General features: G+C 38.8%; 1 protein-coding gene across 5 annotated transcripts in view; it reads left to right on the forward strand.

Annotated features, from left to right (window-relative positions):
- The window catches only part of TTC21B (tetratricopeptide repeat domain 21B), a 65,698-nt gene that overhangs the window by 39,008 nt on the left and 4,496 nt on the right, over nucleotides 1–22,194 (forward strand). For 3 of the 5 annotated variants that reach the window (XM_036320165.1, XM_036320164.1, XM_036320161.1), the window contains 9 exons: nucleotides 355–461; nucleotides 4,768–4,956; nucleotides 6,055–6,165; nucleotides 7,115–7,196; nucleotides 10,311–10,461; nucleotides 10,652–10,813; nucleotides 12,899–13,094; nucleotides 19,206–19,430; nucleotides 21,453–21,573. In XM_036320165.1, coding sequence (XP_036176058.1) covers nucleotides 355–461; nucleotides 4,768–4,956; nucleotides 6,055–6,165; nucleotides 7,115–7,196; nucleotides 10,311–10,461; nucleotides 10,652–10,813; nucleotides 12,899–13,094; nucleotides 19,206–19,430; nucleotides 21,453–21,573 — 1,344 coding nt within the window. The remainder of the gene's footprint in view (nucleotides 1–354; nucleotides 462–4,767; nucleotides 4,957–6,054; nucleotides 6,166–7,114; nucleotides 7,197–10,310; nucleotides 10,462–10,651; nucleotides 10,814–12,898; nucleotides 13,095–19,205; nucleotides 19,431–21,452; nucleotides 21,574–22,194) is intronic. The other 2 variants (XM_036320162.1, XM_036320163.1) reach the window with 2 other exon arrangements.

A 22,194-nucleotide genomic window follows, 5' to 3' on the forward strand; every position in this document is an offset into this window, starting at 1 on the left:
TTTTATTAGTATAGATGACTTCAATAAGCAGAAATTTTATATACTTAAGAACGAAAATTGAAATTATTAACTAAGTTATTACATTGTTATTTCTAAATATATGTCTTAAGAAAAACCTCCAGTTTTTACCCAGTTCTTTATTTTTTTCTTCCAAGCTATTTGTATCTTTAAAAAAAACAAAAACAAAAAAAAACAAGCATGGCCATTCCTCAGTTAACTGACTGAAAAATTTTTAACTTTGTTCACTATTTTTCAAAACCATTCTTTCCAAAGACCATTTTTTAAACTGGTTGAAAAATGTAAGCATTTGTTTAAAATTAATATTTTCCCCCAATGTATTCAATTCTTTCATAGTAAATGAATTGTCCGCTGTCATGGAAGATGGACGTTTGCAAGTTCTTCTAGCAAAAGTTTACAGTAAAATGGAAAGACCTGGTGATGCAATCACTTCATTACAAAAGGTAAATGCATTTGTTTGTGAGGGTGGTTGTAGGTGGAGGATGGATGTAGAAGGAAATATGCCACATGTAAGAGTAAACCAATCTCTTTTGACCCATCATTCACAGAAAATAAGTCAAACTGGAAATGATTGAATGCCTATGGATTATACAGTTTAAATATATTATTGCTAATTATTATAACAAATAGGGAAGTTGATTTTTTAATTCTGTTTTACAGCTGAGGAAGTTTGGTTTAAAGCTTTTGTGAAGTCATATGATAGGTGGGATTTGACATGAATTTTTTTTTCTTCCTTTATTTATATCTTCTTTAATTTATTTTAATATTTTGTTGTTTATACTGTAGGGGTTTTGCACATTTTTCCTTTGAACTATTCCCTAAGTAGCTGATATTTTTAATGATTTTTCCATTTCTAGTTTGCTAACAATTTTTTATAAGTTAAATTTTATCATAAATCACTTCTTACATCTATCAGGATACTCATGTGACTTTTCTCCTATTTTTTTCTGTAAATGTGATATATAAAATTGATTTTCAGATGTTAAATCACCGTAATAGCCCTGAAATATGTCATTTTTTGTAGTTTTTTTAAAACAATAACTGGAATTTAAAGATATTAGCTAGTATTTTGTTCAAGATTTGTATATCTATGTTCATGAAAGATATTGATCTATAGACTGATGCTATTTTTATAACATTTGGAACAATTTGATATTAAAACCATTGGGACTTCAAGGCTTCTTGATGGAAGATTTTTATTAATAGATTCAACGTCTATAATGGATCTTAGAGAGATCATTTTAAAATTTCGCTTATGTTGGTTTAGATGGCTATTTTTAAGCAATTTTTTATTTCATTAAATTGTCAAATTAATTGACATATTTGTTCATTATATCTTAACCGTTGAAAATCTGGAAATACTGTAGAAATATCTTCTTTTATAGTCCTGATATTGGTCATTTTCCTTCTGTTATTAATGATCAGTTATGCCAGGGGCTTATTATAATAATATTAGAGGCTTGGTGCACGACATTCGTGCACTGGGGGAGGGGTGTCCCTCTGCCCAGCCTGCACCCTCTTCAATCTCGGACCCCTTAGGGGATGTCCAACTGCTGGACTGGCAGTTGGACATCCCTCTCACAATCCGGGACTGCTGGTTCCCAACTGCTCACCTGCCTGATTGCCCCTACCACTTCTGCCTGCTAGCCTGATCACCCCCTAACCACTCCCCTGCCAGCCTGATCGACGCCTATCTGCTCCCCTGCCGGCCCAGTCGCCCCCAACTGCCCTCCCCTGCAGCCATCTTGTGGCTGTGGGCACCACCATCTTTGAGGATGGGGCAGTCAATTAGCATATTCCCTCCTTATTGGCTGTGGGTGCTGCCATCTTTGTGACAGAGTGAGGGTCAATTAGCATATTCCCTCTTTATTAGATAGGATTCTCAGAGAACCAACTTTTTCCTTTTCTGGCTTGATGAAATGTTTGCTTTTTTACCTCACTAAATAGTTTTCTCTACTATCTTTGGATATGGTGCACTAATCTTTTTCTAGACTATTGAAATACTCCATTAGGTAGTAACATAGGCTGGGTTAGCCTTTGTTCTTTTCTTATTTATTTAAGGTAATAAATTTATCTCTAAGCATTGCTTTAGATACACCCCACAAGTTTATTATTGTTCAGTTTATAATATTTCCTTACTTCTACTTTGATCACTTCTTTGACCCATGGGTTATTTATAAGTATAGTGTTTATCCAGGGATCTCACTTCTAGGAACATATCCTAAGAAGACTGAAACACTAATAAGAAAGAATATATGCACCCATGTGCTCATAGCAGCATTATTTACAATAACTAAGATGTGGGAACAGCCCAAGTGCCCATCAGTAAATGTGTGGATAAAAAAGCTGTGGTACATTTACACAATGAAATAGTATGCAGTAGTAAAAAAACAGGATCTCTTACTCTTTGAGAAAACATGGAAGGACCTGGAGAATATTATGCTAAGCAAAACAAGCCAGTCAGAGAAAGACAAATCTCACATGATTTCACTTATATGTGGAATCCAATGAACAAAATAAACTGATGAATAAAATAGATCCCGAGACATGGAAGCATGCAACAGACTGAAGATTCTAAGAGGAAAAGGGGGTTGGGTGGGTGGAAAGAGGTTAACCAAGGATCTTATATGCATACTAGAGGCCCAGTGCATGACATTTGTGCTCTTGGGGAGCGGGGGATACCTCAGCCTGGCCTGCCCCCTTTCACAGTCCAGGAGCCCTCAGGGGATGTCCAACTGACAGCTTAGGCCCACTCCCTGGTGTTAAGCATCTGCCCCCTGGTGGTCAGTGCGTGTCATAGTGACTGGTCATTCCAACATTCAATTGATTTGCATATTACCCTTTTATTATATAGGATATACATAATCCATGGACACAGACAATAGTGAGGTGGAGGGCTGAGGAGGGGATAGGAATGAGAAGGAGGGGATCAATGGGGGAGGGGTGAAGGGAACATCTGTAATACTTTCAACCATAAAGATAAATTTTAAAAAATTTAAAGTGATAACTATTGCATATGGAAATAACATAGTAAACACTTAATATATGGCAGTTATTTTTCACAGCATATAGTTATAAATATGGTTTGAAGTAAAATCTGTTTATGTATAAAAAATAAAAATAATAGTGCTCAATTTCCAGGCAGTTCCATTTTTTGTTGTTATCTTTTTTATAATTATTTCTAGTTTAATTTCGCTGTGGTCAGACACGGTTTGAATGATTCAGCCCTTTGACATTTGTTAAAGCTTGCTTTATGCCCTACACTGTAATCAATTTTGGTACAGTTTCCATGTGGATCTTAAATAATGTTGTTGACTGGGTCATTTGTTCATTGATTTGCCCCACATCTTCGCTGAGCTTGAAGTAGAACATAGAGCATCTCACTATTTTTGCTTTTTAGAATACCACTCTTTTGACCTCATTTTCATGTACCCAGAAGAGTTTTGCATTCTGTGCAACTTATTTATCAAATGTTTTGGTTTTGAGCTTTAGCTAACAGAAGTTCTAATTCTTTAATTGCAGGAAAATTCTAGGGGAAATCACTTTTTAGCAAATTATCTTCTCTGTGAAAAACATCTAAGTAAATCAGAAATAAAGAATCTATATGCCATAAAACACTTAACAATTTTAAAATTTTATAAAATTTTAATTGATAAGTACAGACTTATATTTTGTTATGCTTCTTTCACTTAATATTCATTTCTGTGGATTTTACCAGCATGTCTTTGTAGCTACAACTCCATCATATAAAAGTAAAATTTCATGAAGCAGTCTTAACCTTCACCAAATGCTGTATCTAATAATATTCTCTAATCCTTTCTCTTTCATTTCCAGAAAAATGCTTATTATAATGTCCTAAGTTAATGTTAGGACCTGTAATTCCAAAACATACTCAGCTTTAGACCAGCTTCATTAAACACCAGTTGTCAACCAGCATTTTGACAGGGGTCTCCAAAAGGGCTCCCTGTGTGTAGCATAATGTGTGGCAGATGGTGAACATTCACTGTTTGTTACATGAACACATGAATGCATTAGTGAATGATTAGCTCAAAGTTAAATTTTATTGTGCAGGCTTAAAGCACAGGAGTTCTCTGTCACTTATTAAAGGAAGGTCTCAGTGTGTCAGAAAACAGATCTGTGGGTGGAAAGGCTAATGTTCTTCTAATTTAGCAACCTTCTCTACATTCTTACCCTGAGGAAGACCCCAGCCTTCCTTCTGGTTGTCTGTGAACAGTGTAGGACCATATGTATGTATACACCAAAAATTGATTAGCTATTTTCCATTCTTAGACATTGGGCTATTTCAGAGATTTTTTTTGTTTTACTTTTGATGTTTCTTCGTTTTTACAACAAATAACAGAATGATTTTTTTTTCTTTATAATAAATAACATGTTTTAAGTCATTTCCTCAATATCTTTCAAAGAATGGAACATTTTTTCCAAATGTTGGTTTTATGGTTGTATTGTTCCCTAGTGAGCTTCCTGCACATATCCTTATAACAGTGGGAAAGACTCAGTAATTTTTAGTACTTCAGTTGAAAAGTATAGGCATGCTGGCTCATTTGTGAACAAGTGCATGTTTAAGACCTCAACTAAGATATTTTCTTTGGGTCAGGATTTGTTAGCTCAGGGGCCAATAATGCTTTAATAAATCTTCTGTAAAGTTTATATTGTGTGTTCATATTGAGAATTTGTTAGTTTCTACTTCTTTTTTTAAAAAAAATCCTTTTTATCCTTATTTTTTCCTAGGCTCGAGAATTACAAGCTCGGGTATTAAAACGTGTTCAGATGGAACAACCAGATGCAGTTCCTGCACAGAAACATTTAGCAGCTGAAATTTGTGCAGAGATTGCAAAACATTCTGTTGCTCAGCGAGATTATGAAAAAGCAATTAAGTTTTATAGAGAAGCGCTTGTTCATTGTGAAACAGATAATAAGGTCAGAACCTTCATAAAAGTTTAAGCACCTTTTATTCCAGATGTCATCTAATTTCTCCAAATGTAAAATTCGTATCAGTTTATTAAGAAAGATTTAAAAAGAAATATAACAAAAATACAAGTTAAAAATTAATACTGTGTCTAGAAATCCTTCAAAATAGTTATGCCTTTAATAATATTAGAATCTAAAAATTATGAAGGAATAAGTGACAAAGTAAATCTGTAAGCTCTTTGATGTTCAATATTCATTTGTGTTTTAGTAATTACTTTAAAACAATTTCTCAGTCTCAAATAAATATCTGGCTCTAGATGACTCAATTCAGCTTGCTACACAGCCCTTGTACACCTCTTTTTAAATTACTGGATATGCAGAAATGACTAGATTGAATCTCTTAACTCAAATGGCACAGTTTGGGAGTAAATGTAAAGGTAATATTGATGTAGAAAACATATACTGTATAAACTAAAAGTGCAATTTCTCAGATGTTGATAGATGATTAAATTTTTTTTTTCTTAGAAATCTCTAAAAATAGCTAAATACTTAAATAAGTGATGTATAACAAAAGGCAATCGTATTCTAGAATTTAAAGTTTAGGATTGAGCGTTTTGAAGTTAATACAATTCTTTCAGATATAAGGCAAAAATAATCTTTTTTAAGGCACTACCAAATAGGCACCTGGTTCCATGATGGCTTGCAGGAGCTATAATTCTAGTAGCAGTATAAAGCATACCTTGGGAATTGTCTGTTTCAGGCTTTTTATTTTACAAATGAGAAAACAGGTTCTGAGAGATAAGAGAGACTTGGCCCCATCATGGGAAATCTTGGACCAGAATCTAATTTCCCGATTTAAGCCAGTGTTCTTTTCACAATGTTTTGTGTCTCTCTACTTTTCAAATGAGTTACCACCCATTTTTCCTTTTTTTCCCCCTCAGGTGTAAGAGAAAAGAAAGATGAGTGTGCCTATAGTTTTCCTATCTATCATGCTTGGCATTTTTATTCCAATAACTTTGATCAGCTAAAGGTTAATCTGTGTGCAGACAATTTCCTCAGGCACTGTTTCTTCCAGTCTCTCACTAATCGTGCCCTGACTGTCCATAGATAATGCTGGAGCTGGCACGGTTATACCTGGCACACGATGACCCTGAGGCCTGCCTGCGGCACTGTGCTCTGCTTCTCCAGACTGACCAGGACAACGAGGCTGCCACCATGGTTAGTCCCAGAGTCTTCAGTTCTGTAAAGGCGGCTGTTTTAGGATCCACGGGGGAGTGTCACCCTTTACCCATAAAACTAATGCTAAATGAGAGGCCTGCCTCATGTTGGCTTTTGGAAGAAATAACATTTTTAACGTTTTACCAAAGAAGACTAAGATTCTTTTTTTATTTTATAAGAATGGTAAACCTGTTTTTCTAAATAAGGCCGGATTTGCCGTCTTGGGCCTAGTTAAATTTTCTTTATGCGTAAGAGGATGTGTGATCAGTCATGCGGTAAAGTCATAATTTGCTAAAGACTGACTTTTAAGTACTCAGACATGCTGGACTAATTTATAAGTTGCAGTGGGACTTTTGGAGTTACAGAAAAAACTTCCTTTATTGTTTTAAGATGGTGAGTTTTAAACAGAACTTTTTTTTTTCATTTTTACTGGGGCTGAGGTATTTGTTAGCTTTTCAAATAGCTATATAGATGACAGTTTGTGAGGTTTATTCAAGGTTACTACAAATGTGACTAGAAATATAGGAAGTCTCCCTTTAAGACATATGATAAGAAAATCTCAATAGGTCTTACTTATTTGAAATTCCTTTGAAATATTAAGAATTTAAGGGTGTTGTTGTTTTTTTTTAATCTTGTCATTTTAACAAGCCCAATGAGGCATCTTTCTCTGATGGCACATAGAGTGTGCAATTTCCTAAAATTTCTGCTTTTAATATAACCACTTGAAGCATATTTTTCTGCTAAAATTCAGTTTGCGAACAGAGAATTCTGTTCACATCCTGATAACCTTCTGTTACACTGATCTCAGGGCTAATCTGTGTAAGGGGCTCCTTTCTGTAAACATCCCTCCTGTTTTCAAACGTGTCCTCCTAGTGCTAAGTCTTGATGGGAGGAATATGCTTTGTAAGATATATGGCAATATTTTTAGATCCAACTTTTACTTTTACAGATGATGGCAGATCTCATGTTCAGGAAGCAGGACTATGAACAAGCAGTGTTTCATTTACAACAGCTTTTAGAACGCAAGCCAGGTAAATATTGATTGATTGTATTGGCTAATGCACTCAACTCCCTTTCTCCTCTTGGCTGTTAAGCCATTTCTGCCTTGGGTTCTAGACTCTGTTTTATCCCTTTCTCCTTTTCTGAATGACTGTTTAAGAGAGTGCACATAATATTTTCATTCTTTCTGTTTTAAGCTGTTCCCATCCTATCTAATAAAGAGGTAATTGACCATCACTCCAACACACAAGATGGCCGCCCCCATGTGGACACAAGATGGCCAGCAGGGGAGGGCAGTTGGGGGGGACCCAGGCCTGCAGGGGAGGGCAGTTGGGGGGGACCCATGCCTGCAGGGGAGGGAAGTTGGGAGGACCCAGGCCTGCAGGGGAGGGCAGTTAGGGGTGACCAGGCCTGCAGGGGAGGGCAGATAGGGGCAATTGGGCCAGCAGGGGAGAGGGTTAGGGGGTGATCAGGCTGGCAGACAGAAGTGGTGAGGGGCATTCAGGCAGGTAGGCAGGCGAGCGGTTGGGAGCCAGCAGTCCTGGATTGTGAGGGATGTCCCAGATTGGAGAGGGTGCAGGCTGGGCTGAGGGACACCCCTCCTCCGCGCCCCCCCCCCCACCCGCACGAATTTCATGCACTGGGCCTCTACTATTGCAATATTTCCCTTTGAGCCCATAATCCAACCTGATGTCTTTAAAAAAACAGACCTGTCCCCTGTGTGTACATGTGTGTCTAAAAAACAGACCTCTCCCTTTGTGTGTATGTGTATGATATGTTTTTATTGATCTTAAAGAGAGAAATATCAATGTGAAAAACATTGATCAGTTGCCTTCTGTACATGCTGACTGGGGATTGAACCCACAACATTTTCAGTGTATGGGATGATGCTCCAACCAACTGATCCACCTGGCTTGGGCCCCTTGTTAATATTTTTAAGCCATTGATGACAATATTACCCTCACATGAAAGATTTGAAGAAGCACTCATCTAGAAGATGAATTTTGTCTCACCCAGCATCTCTCCAAAATGGCAATAACATAATTAGCTTAGTAGACTGGCTACTTTGGACTGTTCATAAGCACATATAAAATGAATTATTTATAAATTCAGTATAACAACCTTGTACTGCAAAAGTACCAAGTGACACACAACCACACCTCCAAGCCTATGCATGGCTTTTTCCTTTTGCCCATAATGAATTTTTTTAAAATATATTTTATTGATTTTTTACAGAGAGGAAGGGAGAGGGATAGAGAATTAGAAACATTGATGAGAGAGAAACATCAACCAGCTGCCTCCTGCACATCCCCTACTGGGGATGTGCCCGCAACCAAGGTACATACCCTTGACTGGAATCAAACCTGGGACCTTTCAGTCCGCAGGCCGATGCTTTATCCACTGAGCCAAACCAGTTAGGGCCCATAATGAATTTTTCCATCCTCATTTTTCTGCTATGTTTTTCCCTACACATAATCCAAAATATACACCCTTCACCAAATAAAAATCCCAACCTACTGCCACCACCAACATTATAAAATATCTTATGTGATGCTGAGTAGGTGACCACCTACCTTGATTTGCCTAAGACTGAAGGGTCTCCGGGAAGACAGGGCTTTCAATGCTAAAACTAAAAAAGTCTCAGAAAATTAGGATAAGTTGGTCACACTAATAATGAATCACTTCACTCATGCCTCTTTATCACATAATTCTATTATTTTGCTAAAAGTATTTATGCATATATTTGTCATCTCCATTAAACTGCAAACTCCAAGCTTGCAGGGATCATCTCACATCCATCTGATATCCCCACCATCAAACACGTTGTGGTGTAAAGCACACAGATGGTACAAAGTAAACGTTTATTGGTTGAATGGATTGGTGAATGGCTGTACAATACTAAGTCATTTAAAAATGCAAAATAAGTAAGTTTTTACTGCCTATGTCAGCGGTTCTCAACCTGTGGGTCACGACCCCTTTGGCAGTCGAACGACCCTTTCACAGGGGTCGCCTAAGACCATCCTGCATATCAGATATTTACATTACGATTCATAAGAGTAGCAACATTACAGTTATGAAGTAGCAACGGAAATAATTTTATGGTTGGGTCACAACATGAGGAACTGTATTTAAAGGGCCAGAAGGTTGAGAACCATTGGCCTATGTGATATTTCATGTTTTGAATCTTGTGTTCTATTTGATTTCTAACAGGACTTTACAAACTCATCCACTGATCTACTTTGTCAGACATGATTCTAAAACCTATGATCTACTTACTTTACGTGTGCATTATTCCTCACCCTTAGTAGCACGTTTAATACTTTAAAGTAAGGCTGCATTTTAGCTTACTTGAGAAATGTACTGTCCAATTTGACTTTACCTTGCTGGTTAAAAGTTCTCCTTATAGGTCTAATTACTGCTCTCTTGACAGATTACACTTTTTCACTCAAAAAAATCTCCAAATCCTCCCGAGTTCTCCCCTGCCCTCACAGCAATTGATTAACAAGTCCCATCAATCCTGTCTGTTTGATAGCTAAGTGTCACATCCAGTCTCTCTTCTCCTAGCCCACGGCTCTAATTAAGGCCTGTGTCACTTCTCACCGAGATTAGTGCAATTTCCCTACTGATCGTCCAGCCTCTAGGTTCTTGCAACTCTGTCTCATGATAGGACTGCTATATTAATTCTAAAAACCAACAACCACCCCAAACATTGTCATCAGGATGTACTGTTCTTACCCCCTTGCGTGCTGTAGTAACCGGAAAAGGTTGTCTCACAGACAGACCTGCCCTGCACAATCACATCAATTCTCCTAAATTTTACAGTTGGAGTTTAGGTTATCTATACAGAGACTGTTTCTAGAATATTTTGGTCCAGGAATGATTGAAAAGTAAGTTACAGCAAATGTGCATTTTTGTCTATTTGCCTATAGACCCTGTCTCACTATGATCAGACCAACCCACCCTTTATCATTTGATTGATTGTCCGGTTGTCCACACAGTCTCTTTAGGGATTATAACCCCAGAGGCGTTCCTTTGTTTACATTGTATTTCATTTAAAGTAAACTATACTTTAATAAAGTAGGATTATAACCATTAAAACAAAAGATATAAAATGTGTCTATATCTGAAATATTCTTTGTTTGTAGATAATTATATGACATTATCTCGCTTAATTGATTTCCTAAGAAGATGTGGAAAACTTGAGGATGTTCCAAGATTTTTCTTAATGGCTGAGAAACGTAACTCCAGAGCAAAATTGGAGCCAGGATATCAGTACTGTAAAGGACTGTATCTTTGGTAAATCTATTGGCAAATAAATCCTGCATAATAATTTTTTTTCCTCATTGTGAATAAAGTAGAATATGCATTTCTTTGTTTTGAAAAATATCTACATTTTAGAATGTTTATTTATCAAACAAACTATAAATGACTTAAAGTTTATAGTCAGTGATTGAAATAAGTCATTTTTTTTTTAACATCTAACCAGGTATACTGGAGAACCAAATGATGCCCTTCGACATTTTAATAAAGCTCGGAAAGATAGTGAATGGGGCCAAAATGCCCTTTATAATATGATAGAAATCTGTTTGAATCCAGATAATGAAACTGTCGGAGGTGAAGTGTTTGAAAATCTAGATAGAGACCTGGGGTGAGTAGTGTTTGACAAATTACTCTTTTTTAAGAAACACATTGAAGATAATAAGCAAGGACACCTTACAAAAGAGAACTGAATTCTAGGGTAGCACTAATGAAGGGTTAGATAAAAAAAAAAAAAAAAAAAAATCATAGCTAGAATAACTGTTCTCTGTAGCAAGCATGAATTACTTTTAGTAGGTTTCCTAAATCAGAAGAAACTTATACACTCCCCTACTCTGTGAAAAACAGGTACATTATAGAATTTGACCACTTTCACAAAATTGTCCATCCAATAATAGTAACTCTTTAAGAGATGGTGACTATATGCCATACCCGTGTTGCTGTGTACTCTAAATGCATTGTCTTATTATCCCCTACAGCCGTATTGTGAAATTAGCTCAGAGTTACCTTGTCTAATGTGATAGAGTTAGTAAGTGGTGGGGGCAAGATTTGGGCTGAGTTCTACCTGACTTCAAAGCCACTGTGTACACTGCTGGTAAGTGGTTATATTTCTGTGAACCTGTGTTTGTTGCTTGTCCTCTCATTAAATTGGGCGAGATATGGTGGGGGGTGCATAAATATGTAAATATGTAAGGTATAGGGGTAGTTTCTGCCTTCAGAAACATGTAATTTATCTAGGAGACAGGACAGTATCTGAAAGCATTCAATCTCTGACGAAACAGATCTGAAGTGTTACAGGAATTCATAGAACTCATAGCAGTGCAAAGCAATCGAGGGGAGATGTATAAGGGAACGGGAGTAAGTTAGAACCAGAATGCTGAGACATTTCAATGACAGATTTGAAGGCGTGTATTCTAGAGACCACGGCAAGTTTTAGAGTAGGGAGAGACATGTTTGTCTTATGTTTGTTTTGAAGAGGCTAAGGTAAACTACTGTTAGGTGTCTATAGGCTATTCTTCAGCAAGTAGTTGAAAAGATAAAACTAGAATTCAGAAAGGAGGCCATAGCTGGAGATACAGATTTGGAGGACATGTGCACAGAGTGGATGGTTGGAACCCCATGAATGGCCTCTCTGCAAGTAGAATGTAGTAAGAGAAATCTGAGAATTAAATTTTGGGCATGCTAACATTTAAGGGGACTGGAGGAGGAAGGGAAGTCAGAAAAGGCCAATCAGTGTGGTAGAAAGAGAACCAAAAATTGTGTAATGTTACAGAGTGAAGGGAGGGGAACTTTGAAGAAGGTAGCCAGCAGTGTGAAATGTTTTAGAGGAGATAAAACATAAGCCCTGAGAAAATGACCAATGTCTTTATTGAATGGGCTTTGAGAATTTAATTTTCTTTTACTAATATATATATATATATATATATATATATATATATATATATATATATATAGAGAGAGAGAGAGAGAGAGAGAGAGAGAGAGAGAGAGAGAGAGAGAGAGAGCTGGGTGTGGATATTTGTTTAAAAAATAAGAAAAATGCTAGTACATATTTAAACTGTCATTGCACTTACAATTTACAACCCTTTGACAGATACATAGTTTCTAAGCATCTGATAAGGAACTGAGTGAGGAAAATAAAATAGACTTTTTATATGTCTGACAAACTTAGATTCAAATCCCAGGTTTACCATTTATTAGCTGTGTGACCTTTGACAAATTATTTCACCTGTTTAGGCCTTAGTTTTCTCACATATAAAATGGATTCAGCATAGATTGAATGACATAATCCAGTGCTTAACACAGAGTAGGTGCTTCAGTGATGTTAGTTACCTTTTGCTGCCTCTTCTCTTTTTCTGAATAGGTACACCACTGATAGTAGGATAATTCTACTTATTCTTAATTCTAGTTTTATATTAGCTGGAATGATAATACCACATGTAGATATTGTCCAAATTTTATCTTCACATTAGAGTGAATAAATGTTTAATGGTATTTTATTGAATCTATATTAATTTTAAAAACACTTTATAACTGCGCTTTGTACTAGAAGAAAATGAGTGACATTCTTCAAAAGGATTACTTATAAATTGATGACAAAAGAAGAAACCATATGTACCCTAGATCTCATTTCATTCTCAGTGAATTTGACTTTGTGAGTAGCAGATATAAGAGATTTATTTTTCATTGAATACAGTAATTCAACTGAGAAGCAAGAGTCTATGCAATTAGCAGTAAGAACGGCAGAAAAACTCCTTAAAGAACTAAAACCTCAGACTGCTGAGGGTCACGTACAGCTTCGAGTACTGGAGAACTATTGCCTGATGGCTACCAAGCAGAAATCTAATGTTGAGCAAGCATTGAATACCTTCACCGAAATAGCAACATCTGAGGTTCGTAGATCTTCTTTTTCAACTTCTTTTTTTTTTTTTTTAAATATATTTTATTGATTTTTTACAGAGAGGAAGGGAGAGGGATAGAGAGTTAGAAACATCGATGAGAGAGAAGCACTGATCAGCTGCCTCCTGCACACTCCCCACTGGGGATGTGCCCGCAACCAAGGTACATGCCCCTGTCCGGAATCGAACCCGGGACCTTTTAGTCCGCAGGCTGACGCTCTATCCACTGAGCCAAACAGGTTAGGGCCTTTTTCAACTTCTTATGTTATGTTTCTACTAGAGTCCTGGTGCACGAATTTGTGCATGGGGGGCGTCCAGTCCACCTGCGGGGGCCAGAGGGGACCATGGGAGGTCAGCTGTCCCCATTCCTGATCGGGGTAGGGGGGGATCAGGGAGCTGGGCTGGCAGGGGTGGGGGGAGGGCCGCAGGAGGTTGGCCAGCCTCCTGGTCATTCTGGTCGCTTGGCTTTTATATATATATAGATGATGGTATAGAAATATGTGTTTTGATTAGTTGTTTTCTGAAAATTGAATTAATTACTTACTAGTATTAAAAATTAGGCATATAGCCCTGGTCGGTGTGGTTTGGTTAATTGGGCGTTATCCAGTGCACGTTGAGGGGTCCCTGGTTTGATTCCCAGTCAGGGCACATGCCCGAGTTGCATGCTCAATTCCCAGAAAGGGGCATTCAAGGGGACAGCTGATCAATGTTCCGCTCACATCAATGTTTCTCTCTCTCTCTCTCTCTCTCTCCCTCTCCCTTCCTTTCTCTCTATAAAATTCAATAATTTTTTTTTAATTAGGTATATAGTTTGGCATAAATTGACACAGTGTACCTTTGTCTCCAGAGAGACACTGTCACTGTTTTTATGTGTTTATCACTGTTAGGATGGTGAATTCTGGAGAAAGGAAATTCTTCGAAAGGGCATAAATTAATTCTCAAGGGAACAGCTTTATCCCTGGAGAAGTCCTGTGTTGTTGATGTAGCCTAGCTTAAGTTACTAAGGGAAAATAAACACCTGGCTGCCTGCATTGCTCACCTTTTCACTTACGTGAATTTGAAAATTTTCCATATGTAAGGCTAAGTGAGATCAATACTGACAACCTGTATCATGCAAATAATGACATTGATCTCTAGCAATACTGAAATAATTCCTACATCATTATTATTATTGTTATTATTGTTATTATATTAAAGGCTTCCTCTTTTCCCTACTCAGACCCACCGTCCTTCTCATTCTCTGGTGTTCTATTTCCCTTTCCTCAAATGGTACTGTATTTCTTTAATTACTTGATATTAAGGAAGGAACTCTAGGCACCCACCCCATTAGCAGTTGGTAATAACTAGTTCTAAGCATACTCATTAGGTTTCATGTTCTTCACTCGATAATGTTGCAGGCCACTCGTAAGTTTGTGTCTGTCATAAGATTTACAGAGTTTTGCTGTGTTTTCTTGTGGTTCAGAAGTCACTGTGGCAACAATAAACCACCAAGGACCCCTACTGTGACCCTTTCCTCTTGCCTCCCAGACCCTGAAGAGATTTGGGAAACCCAAAGCCCCATTTGCTATTTGGTTCCAAGTGTCCTAGGTGGCACTGTATTACCATCTAAGCCACCCTTGGAACAGACAGCGAGATAGTATCAGCAGCAGCCCCATCCTGGAGCAGAGCCTTCTGCTGCCATTGAAGTAATGTTCCCTGGGGTTGTGCTCATTGGAATTGGCTGTGAGGCAGCGGGTGATGACAGTGGCTGACTGAACTGAGACCAGAAATAAGACTGTCATATCAGACCAAGAAAATGTGTAAGAACATGATGAAGCACCATTTCAAGTAAGGTGTCACAGCCACCGAATGTGAAGGAGCATCCTAGCATGTAATGCAGGGGTGGGGAACATCTGGCCCATGGGCCACATAAGGCCCACAAAATCATTTGGTCTGGCCCTACTAAGGCATTATGGGTGAGTTAATTAAAAGTTTGGATAAATATAGCATGCTCATTTTTAAGTTGATAATTTTGTATGGTCTGTGAATGATGTTATAAAAATCCAAATGGCCCTTGGCAAAAAAAAAAAAAAGGTTCCCCGTCCCTGAATGTAATCAGAGTTTAAACTGTGGGATCTGAGAAAGAACACAAAAGCAGCAAGTGACATCACAGCTATTTCCTAGAAAAACGATCAATTTTTGTGTAGGTGAGACTACAATATATTTTTTTTTATTCTTACATATGTGATTAGTAATATACTCTCCTCAAATCTGTTTACTGACTGAACTGTCCAAAGACTGGTGTGTGAACTGAAGTTTCATAAGCAACAAATTTTATCTTGCACTTTTTTCTTTTAGCTCATAGGCTGCATATCCTATCTAATAAAAGAGAAACATGCAAATTGACCATAACCCCAACACCCTTCCCATTGGCTAATCAGCGAGATATGCAAATTAACTGCCAACCAAGATGGTGGCTGGCAGCCAGGCAGCTGAAGTGAACAGGAGGCTTGCTTGCTCCAGTGATGGAGTAAGCCAAGGTTCCCCGCCTGCCGCTGCCGGCCTCTGAGCTGCACTCTAAGAAACAATGTTGCAATTATAGAAGGTAAATTAACCCGCGAAACCTGCTTTCAGCCATCAGAGCTGGAGCTAGCAGGACCGCAACAGTGTTACAATTATAGAACCCAAACAAACCCAGATACCTGCTTTCAGCAGCTGAGGTCTCAGAGCTGGAGCTGAGCCTCAGAGCTAAAGCCGGCTCTCAGCTCCAGTGACAGCCATAGAAGGTAAATAAATCCCAGAATAAAAAAAGAAAAAAGAAAAAAAGGAGAGGCTGGGAGCTTCAGTCACCCGCCAGCCTGAAAATGGCCCTCAGCCCCTCACCCAGACTGGCCAGGCACCCCAGTGGGGACCCCCACCCTGAAGGGGGTGTGACCAGCTGCAAACAACCATCATCCCCTCATCCAGGCTGGCCAGGCACCCAAGCGGAACCCCCACCCTGATCCGGGACACCATTCAGGGCAAACCAGCCGGCCCCCACCCGTGCACCAGGCCTCTATCCTATATAGTAAAAGGGTAATATGCAAAGTGACCCTAACAGCATAACAACTGGGAATGACTAGTCACTATGACACACACTGACCACCAGGGGGCAGATGCTCAATTCAGGAGCTGCCCCCTGGTGGTCAGGCGCTCTCACATGGGAGGAGCTCTATTCAACCACAAGCCAGGCTGATGGCTGCTAGTACAGCGGTGGTGGTGGGAGCCTTTCCTGCCTCCTCAGCAGCGCTAAGGATGTCCGACTGCAGCTTAGGTCTGCTCCCTGCTGGCAAGTGGGCATCCCCCAAGGGCTGCCGGGCTGCCAGAGGGATTTCTGATTGCCATCTTAGGCCCAATCCCCTGGGGAGTGGGCCTAAGCCAGCAGGTGGTCATCCCCTGAGGTGTCCCAGACTGAGAGAGGGCACAGGCCGGGCTGAGGGCCCCCCCCCCCCCGAGTGCACAAATTTTTGTGCACCGGGCCTCTAGTCCTATGTAATAAAAGGGTAATATGCAAATCGACCGAATGGCGGAATGACCAGTCGCTATGATGCACACTGTTCACCAGGGGGCACTCAATGCAGGAGCTGCCCCCTGGTGATCAATGCGCTCCCACAGGGGTAGTGCTGCTCAGCCACAAGCTGGGCTGATGGCTGGCGAGTGCAGTGACCCGCCTCCGCGGTAGTGCTAAGGATGTCCAACTGCAGCTTAGGCCCACTCCCCGCAGAAGTGGACCTAAGCGGTCAGTTGGACATCCCCCGAGGGCTCCCAGGTTGTGTAAGGGTGCAGACCGGGTTGAGGGACCCACCCCCACCCCCAGTGCACAAATGTCGTGCACCGGGCCTCTAATATTAACTATAATGAATATTGATTAAGCAGCCAGTGAGTATGGTACTAAGCACAATGGGAGTCACAAAGTTAAGCAAAGTATAGCTCCTTTTCTTCAAGTTTCTTATAATCTAGGGGCCATGAGGTAAGCGTACTGACTGTGGTACAAAAAATGTATGACATTCTGTCCTAGAGTTGCAAATAAAAGTGCTGTAGGAAATAATATAAGGAAAGTTGGGAGGCCCTTTTGTGGAGAAGGTATGATGTAAGAAGAAGTAGCATAAATTGCATTTTCACAGGCAGAGATGGAGAAAGTGCATTGCAGGGTAAGGGGAAATAGGAACAAAGACAGGGAGGCAGGGAAACGGCATGTTCACAGCACTATGCAACATTCAGATTGATTGAAAAAGAGGTATGCAAAGGAATCGTGGGAGGAAATGGAGGAAAAAACATTAAGCACAGCAGTGCTTCTGCTGGCTTTCATTCCATCACCTTGAACCATAAAAGCATGTTGTTTATAACATAGCTGTATTGTCCTTTGTAATCCAAAGTGTTGCTGCTGAGCATGGGAGAGGGGAGCTGGCCAAATGCATTAGGATGTCTGCACCAGAGAGACCTCTTGGGTCTGAGGCCAGGGTTATAACTCAGATTTGCAGTTTTATTTTTGTTAATCTTCACCTGAAGATATTCTTTCCATTGCTTTTCAGAGAGAGTGGAAGGGAGGGAGAGAGGGGGAGAGAGAGACAGAGAAACAACAGTGTGAAAGAGACACATTGCCTGGTTGCCCCAACTGGGGGTGGGGAGTTAACCCAAAACTCAGGTACATGCCCTTGACTGGGAATCAGGCCTTATGGTGCAAGGGCCAATGCTGTAACCATTAGCAACACCGGCCAGGGCAGATTTGCAGTTTTAGAAACTATTATTGGGTTCACTCAGCTGTGATCAAGCTGTGAGGAATGTATTCATTCTAATCAAACTTGGTGTGTGATTTTAAAATCAGAGGGTTTATTTTTAAATGTGTAGTGGGGGATATGTTTAGTATGTGAAAAGATCTGGATATTCTTACAGGGTCCTTCTCTTTGTGAGCTGTCCTAGGATCTGACTGACAAATTCATAGCCGGCCTCTATTTTCTTTCCCCTCTACGCCACATGGGGTGAGGGTGAGGGCGAGGCTTGGTAACTGATAACATCCCACACACAGCTTCAGAATTTACTGCCAGTTGGGTGGATTTGACACTCAAATAAAACCTTTTTGCCAGTCTTTAATGAGAACAAGTTACATATTGGAAGTTTATTGAAAGATAAAAAATAGAGCCAGGGATATTTTATGTTCTTAAAAAGCTGTGTTCATCAAGCTCTGATGAGTCACCTTCTTTAATCGAGGTTATTTCTGACTTCCAACCATGGTCATGTTGGGCACTGAACGTTTTACTACTCTGCTATCCTGTTTCTAACGGCTTACCTAAACCTGCTGTCTTTTAGTGCATCTGTATTTTATCATCTACTATACACTAACATCTCACTATAATAGCAATCACGTACAATTTTACCACACAAAACAGAAGAAATTTCTAAATTCTGCAAATTCTATTATAAGGAATGGGGGGCCAGCTTAACTACATTGTTTTTTTTTCCTTTTGAACTCATGCAAAATATCAAAACTCTATAAAAGCATGTTTTAAAACAAGTTTATTTTCTATAATTTCCACATGACTAATTGCATGCCTTATTTATAACATTTCATTGATTGAACTTTCTTGGGAGAAGAGGCTGTTGAATAAAATGAAAATGAGAAGGGAAAGAAAAGGGGTAATAAAATAAGTCAATATAGATAAGGACTATCATTGCAGGTAAATCATTGTTATTCCTTTTTACAGATGAAAGAATGAATGAGTCAAAATGCAAATGTTGAGTCAGGATTCCACTGAAATAGAATTTTATTTTTTTGTATCTGTGCAAAACCAAAACAGCCAGTCAATCCCATTAAAGACTGAGTCACCCAAATTGTCTGGGATTGTGTGGTTGTGGCATCTGCAAATTTATTGAATTATCTTAACCAAGCAGCACCTCACCCAACTTCTACATGGTAGGGTGAGCTTACTTGATGTGTTAATTCATGACCCTATGACAGTTATCTGTGTGGAGCCAGAAATAGAATCCATATTATGTGGCACTTGCTACTTTCCATGTGTTTTCCTTTTAAATATAGGGCATTTACTTATGTTTGTGTATCTGATGGTCTAAAGTTGGGTTTTCTTACAGAAGGATCATATTCCAGCACTTTTGGGAATGGCAACAGCTTATATGATCCTGAAACAGACTCCACGAGCCAGAAACCAGCTGAAGCGGATTGCGAAAATGAACTGGAATCCTGTTGATGCTGAGGATTTTGAGAGGAGCTGGCTGCTACTTGCTGATATTTATATTCAGTCGGCCAAATACGACATGGCAGAAGAATTGTTAAAGCGATGCCTGCATCATAATAAGGTATTCAATTGAGGGGTAAAACAATCATTGTTAATCTTTATTATATAAGCCTTCTATAATAGGCTATTACTGAGTGTTGGTCCATTTCTAAGGATTCCTGTGTGTGTGTTTTGAAAATTCAATATTTATTCTTACCACAATTTATTCAAACCAACATTAATAATAAGAAAGAAACCATTTGCCCTTGAAAATAGATATAAAAAAACACAGATTTATACAGTTTTATCTTTCAGCTGTAGTATGCCCTACTTATAGAAAGTGTATTGAAATGTCAAGTATTTGCCTGTTATTGCCCATGCCATCTCAGAACTGATGAAAATCGCAGAATTAATTAATTGCGGGCATCCATCCCTCCTGTTAAGAAATAGTCGATGACTGTGCTGCAGCTGCGTGGCTTCCCACAGAATCAGAATCCACTGTGTAAACATATTTTGTGGGGAAAAGTCTTTTCAGCATTTAATACGATTTGTTTAATAAGTCCTTATCTTTTTTTAAATTTTTTAAAATATATTTTATTGCTTTTTTACAGAGAGGAAGGGAGAGGGATAGAGAGTTAGAAACATCAATGAGAGAGAAACATCGATCAGCTGCCTCCTGCACACCACCTACTGGGGATGTACCCGCAACCAAGGTGCATGCCCTTGACTGGAATCGAACCTGGGACCCTTCAGTCCGCAGGCCGACGCTCCATCCACTGAGCCAAACCAGTCAGGGCAGTCCTTATCTTTAGGTATGAAATTGAAAATCTTAAAATCCTTAGAATTTAAGGCTCTTTACTTAACAGTGCATTTTGGTGTTTAATCACACATACACAAAAAGGATGTCTTATTCAATAAAACATTTTTTAAAGTTAAGAATTTACTCTTTGTTGAGACATATTTGTACTCATCTTAGAAACTTGGAGATATTTATCTTTACACATTCATATCAGTTATTTCAAATCTTTAATCACAGAAAATCAATGTTTTATTCTCTTCAAGCAAATTAGATTACAAAATGGATCATTTGCTTTTTAAAGAGATCACCTGATACTACACAGTTATTTTCTTAGGAACTTTAAAAACCTAAAATATCAAGCCTTTATCAACTTATAATTTATACATCTAATTTTAAGTTATATTGCCTTGAAAAACAAGAGAGTGCTCATTAGAGGCTTTGAAAAAGTAAAACTATCAAATGGCTGATTTCATGCCAAGAGTTCCAGTTTGCCAGAACACTGACAGCAGTACATTGCATCATTGAAGGTGATGGCTACTGTAGAGGCTCAGCCCTGTGGTTAGGCTTGTCAATATTGGAAGCATAAGATTCAGGAGATAGACCTCAGAAATCTTGAATTATGTAATTTAAAAATGGAGATCATCCAAATCTAGGGCAGGAAATGTACAAAATGAGACTAGGCCATCCTGTCATGTCAGATGGCAATGGTGAACCTTATTTTGATTCTCATCCTAACAAACAAAAATTATATTGAGGCCACTGATATTTCAATAGTGACTGGACACTTGGTGATGTCAAGTTGTTACATTTAGGTGTGACAAGTTGTGGTTCGTGGTTCGTGGTTATGTTGAAAGTTCTTATTTATATAGTAAAATACTTATGGGTGAAATGACAATATCTGAGTGTTTATCTGATAATACAGAAGGACAAGTGTGGGGGATAGAGGTGAAACAGTATTAGCTATGAGTTCATTGTTGAAGATGTGGATTCATAGGGTTCATTACACTGTCATTTCTATATTTGTGTGTTGAAATTATTCACAATAAAATGTTTTCATGTATATGAATAAAATACAAATCCCCTTCTCACCCAAAAATTCTGATTCCAGGTTTGAGGTGGGGGCTTGGCCTTAGAATCTTTTATTAAATTCTTTAGATCATTTGATTATGTAGACGAGGTTGAAAACCATTGTTTTATGTGCCATATAAATTAGTTAATATGGGTGATCTCTATGGTCATAAGCACCTCATAAAATCTTAGTGGTATGGAGCTTAGTTTATTGATACAACTTTCATTTTTCTTTAGTCTTGCTGCAAAGCTTATGAATATATGGGCTACATAATGGAAAAAGAGCAAACGTATACAGATGCTGCCTTAAACTATGAGATGGCATGGAAACACGGCAATCAGACAAATCCAGCAATAGGTGAGTTTAACAAATTAGACACTAGGTTTTTACAGGAAACCTGGGTTTTATTTGTAAACTAGAGGCCCGGTGCATGAATTCGTGCACATGTGGGGTCCCTTGGTCTGCTGGTGATCGGGGCCCATCAGGGCCGGCCTGGGGGAAGGAGGGTTGGCCGGCCATGGCAGGTTGGCTATGGGAGCACACTGATCACCAGGGGCAGCTCCTGTGTTGAGCGTCTGCCTCCTGGTGGTCAGTGCGTGTCATAGCGATGGGTCAACAGGCCGTTCGGTCACTTAGGCTTTTATATATAGAGATATTCATTTAAATGCATTAGACTTCCTTTTTTAAGAACAAAATACACATTAAGAGCTTACTTCTTTTGCCAGTCCTTCTGAAGAATAAATTTAATATTCACAATAAATTATTAGCTACTAATATTTATTAAGTATCATTTCCTAAGATTCAAACTTGTCCTTAGTTCTTTCATTGTGCCATCTTTGTATTTTTTAGACTTCTTGAGTAAACATTTCTCAGAGGCTCTCAATTAATTCTTCAGTTTCTTCCTTAGCATTGTCATTGCATCCAACTTCTCCAACCTGCCTGTCATCTTAATAATTCAGGCCACATTTCCATTTGTCA

Source organism: Myotis myotis, unplaced genomic scaffold, assembly GCF_014108235.1.
Source record: "Myotis myotis isolate mMyoMyo1 unplaced genomic scaffold, mMyoMyo1.p scaffold_m19_p_8, whole genome shotgun sequence".
NCBI lineage: Eukaryota > Metazoa > Chordata > Mammalia > Chiroptera > Vespertilionidae > Myotis > Myotis myotis.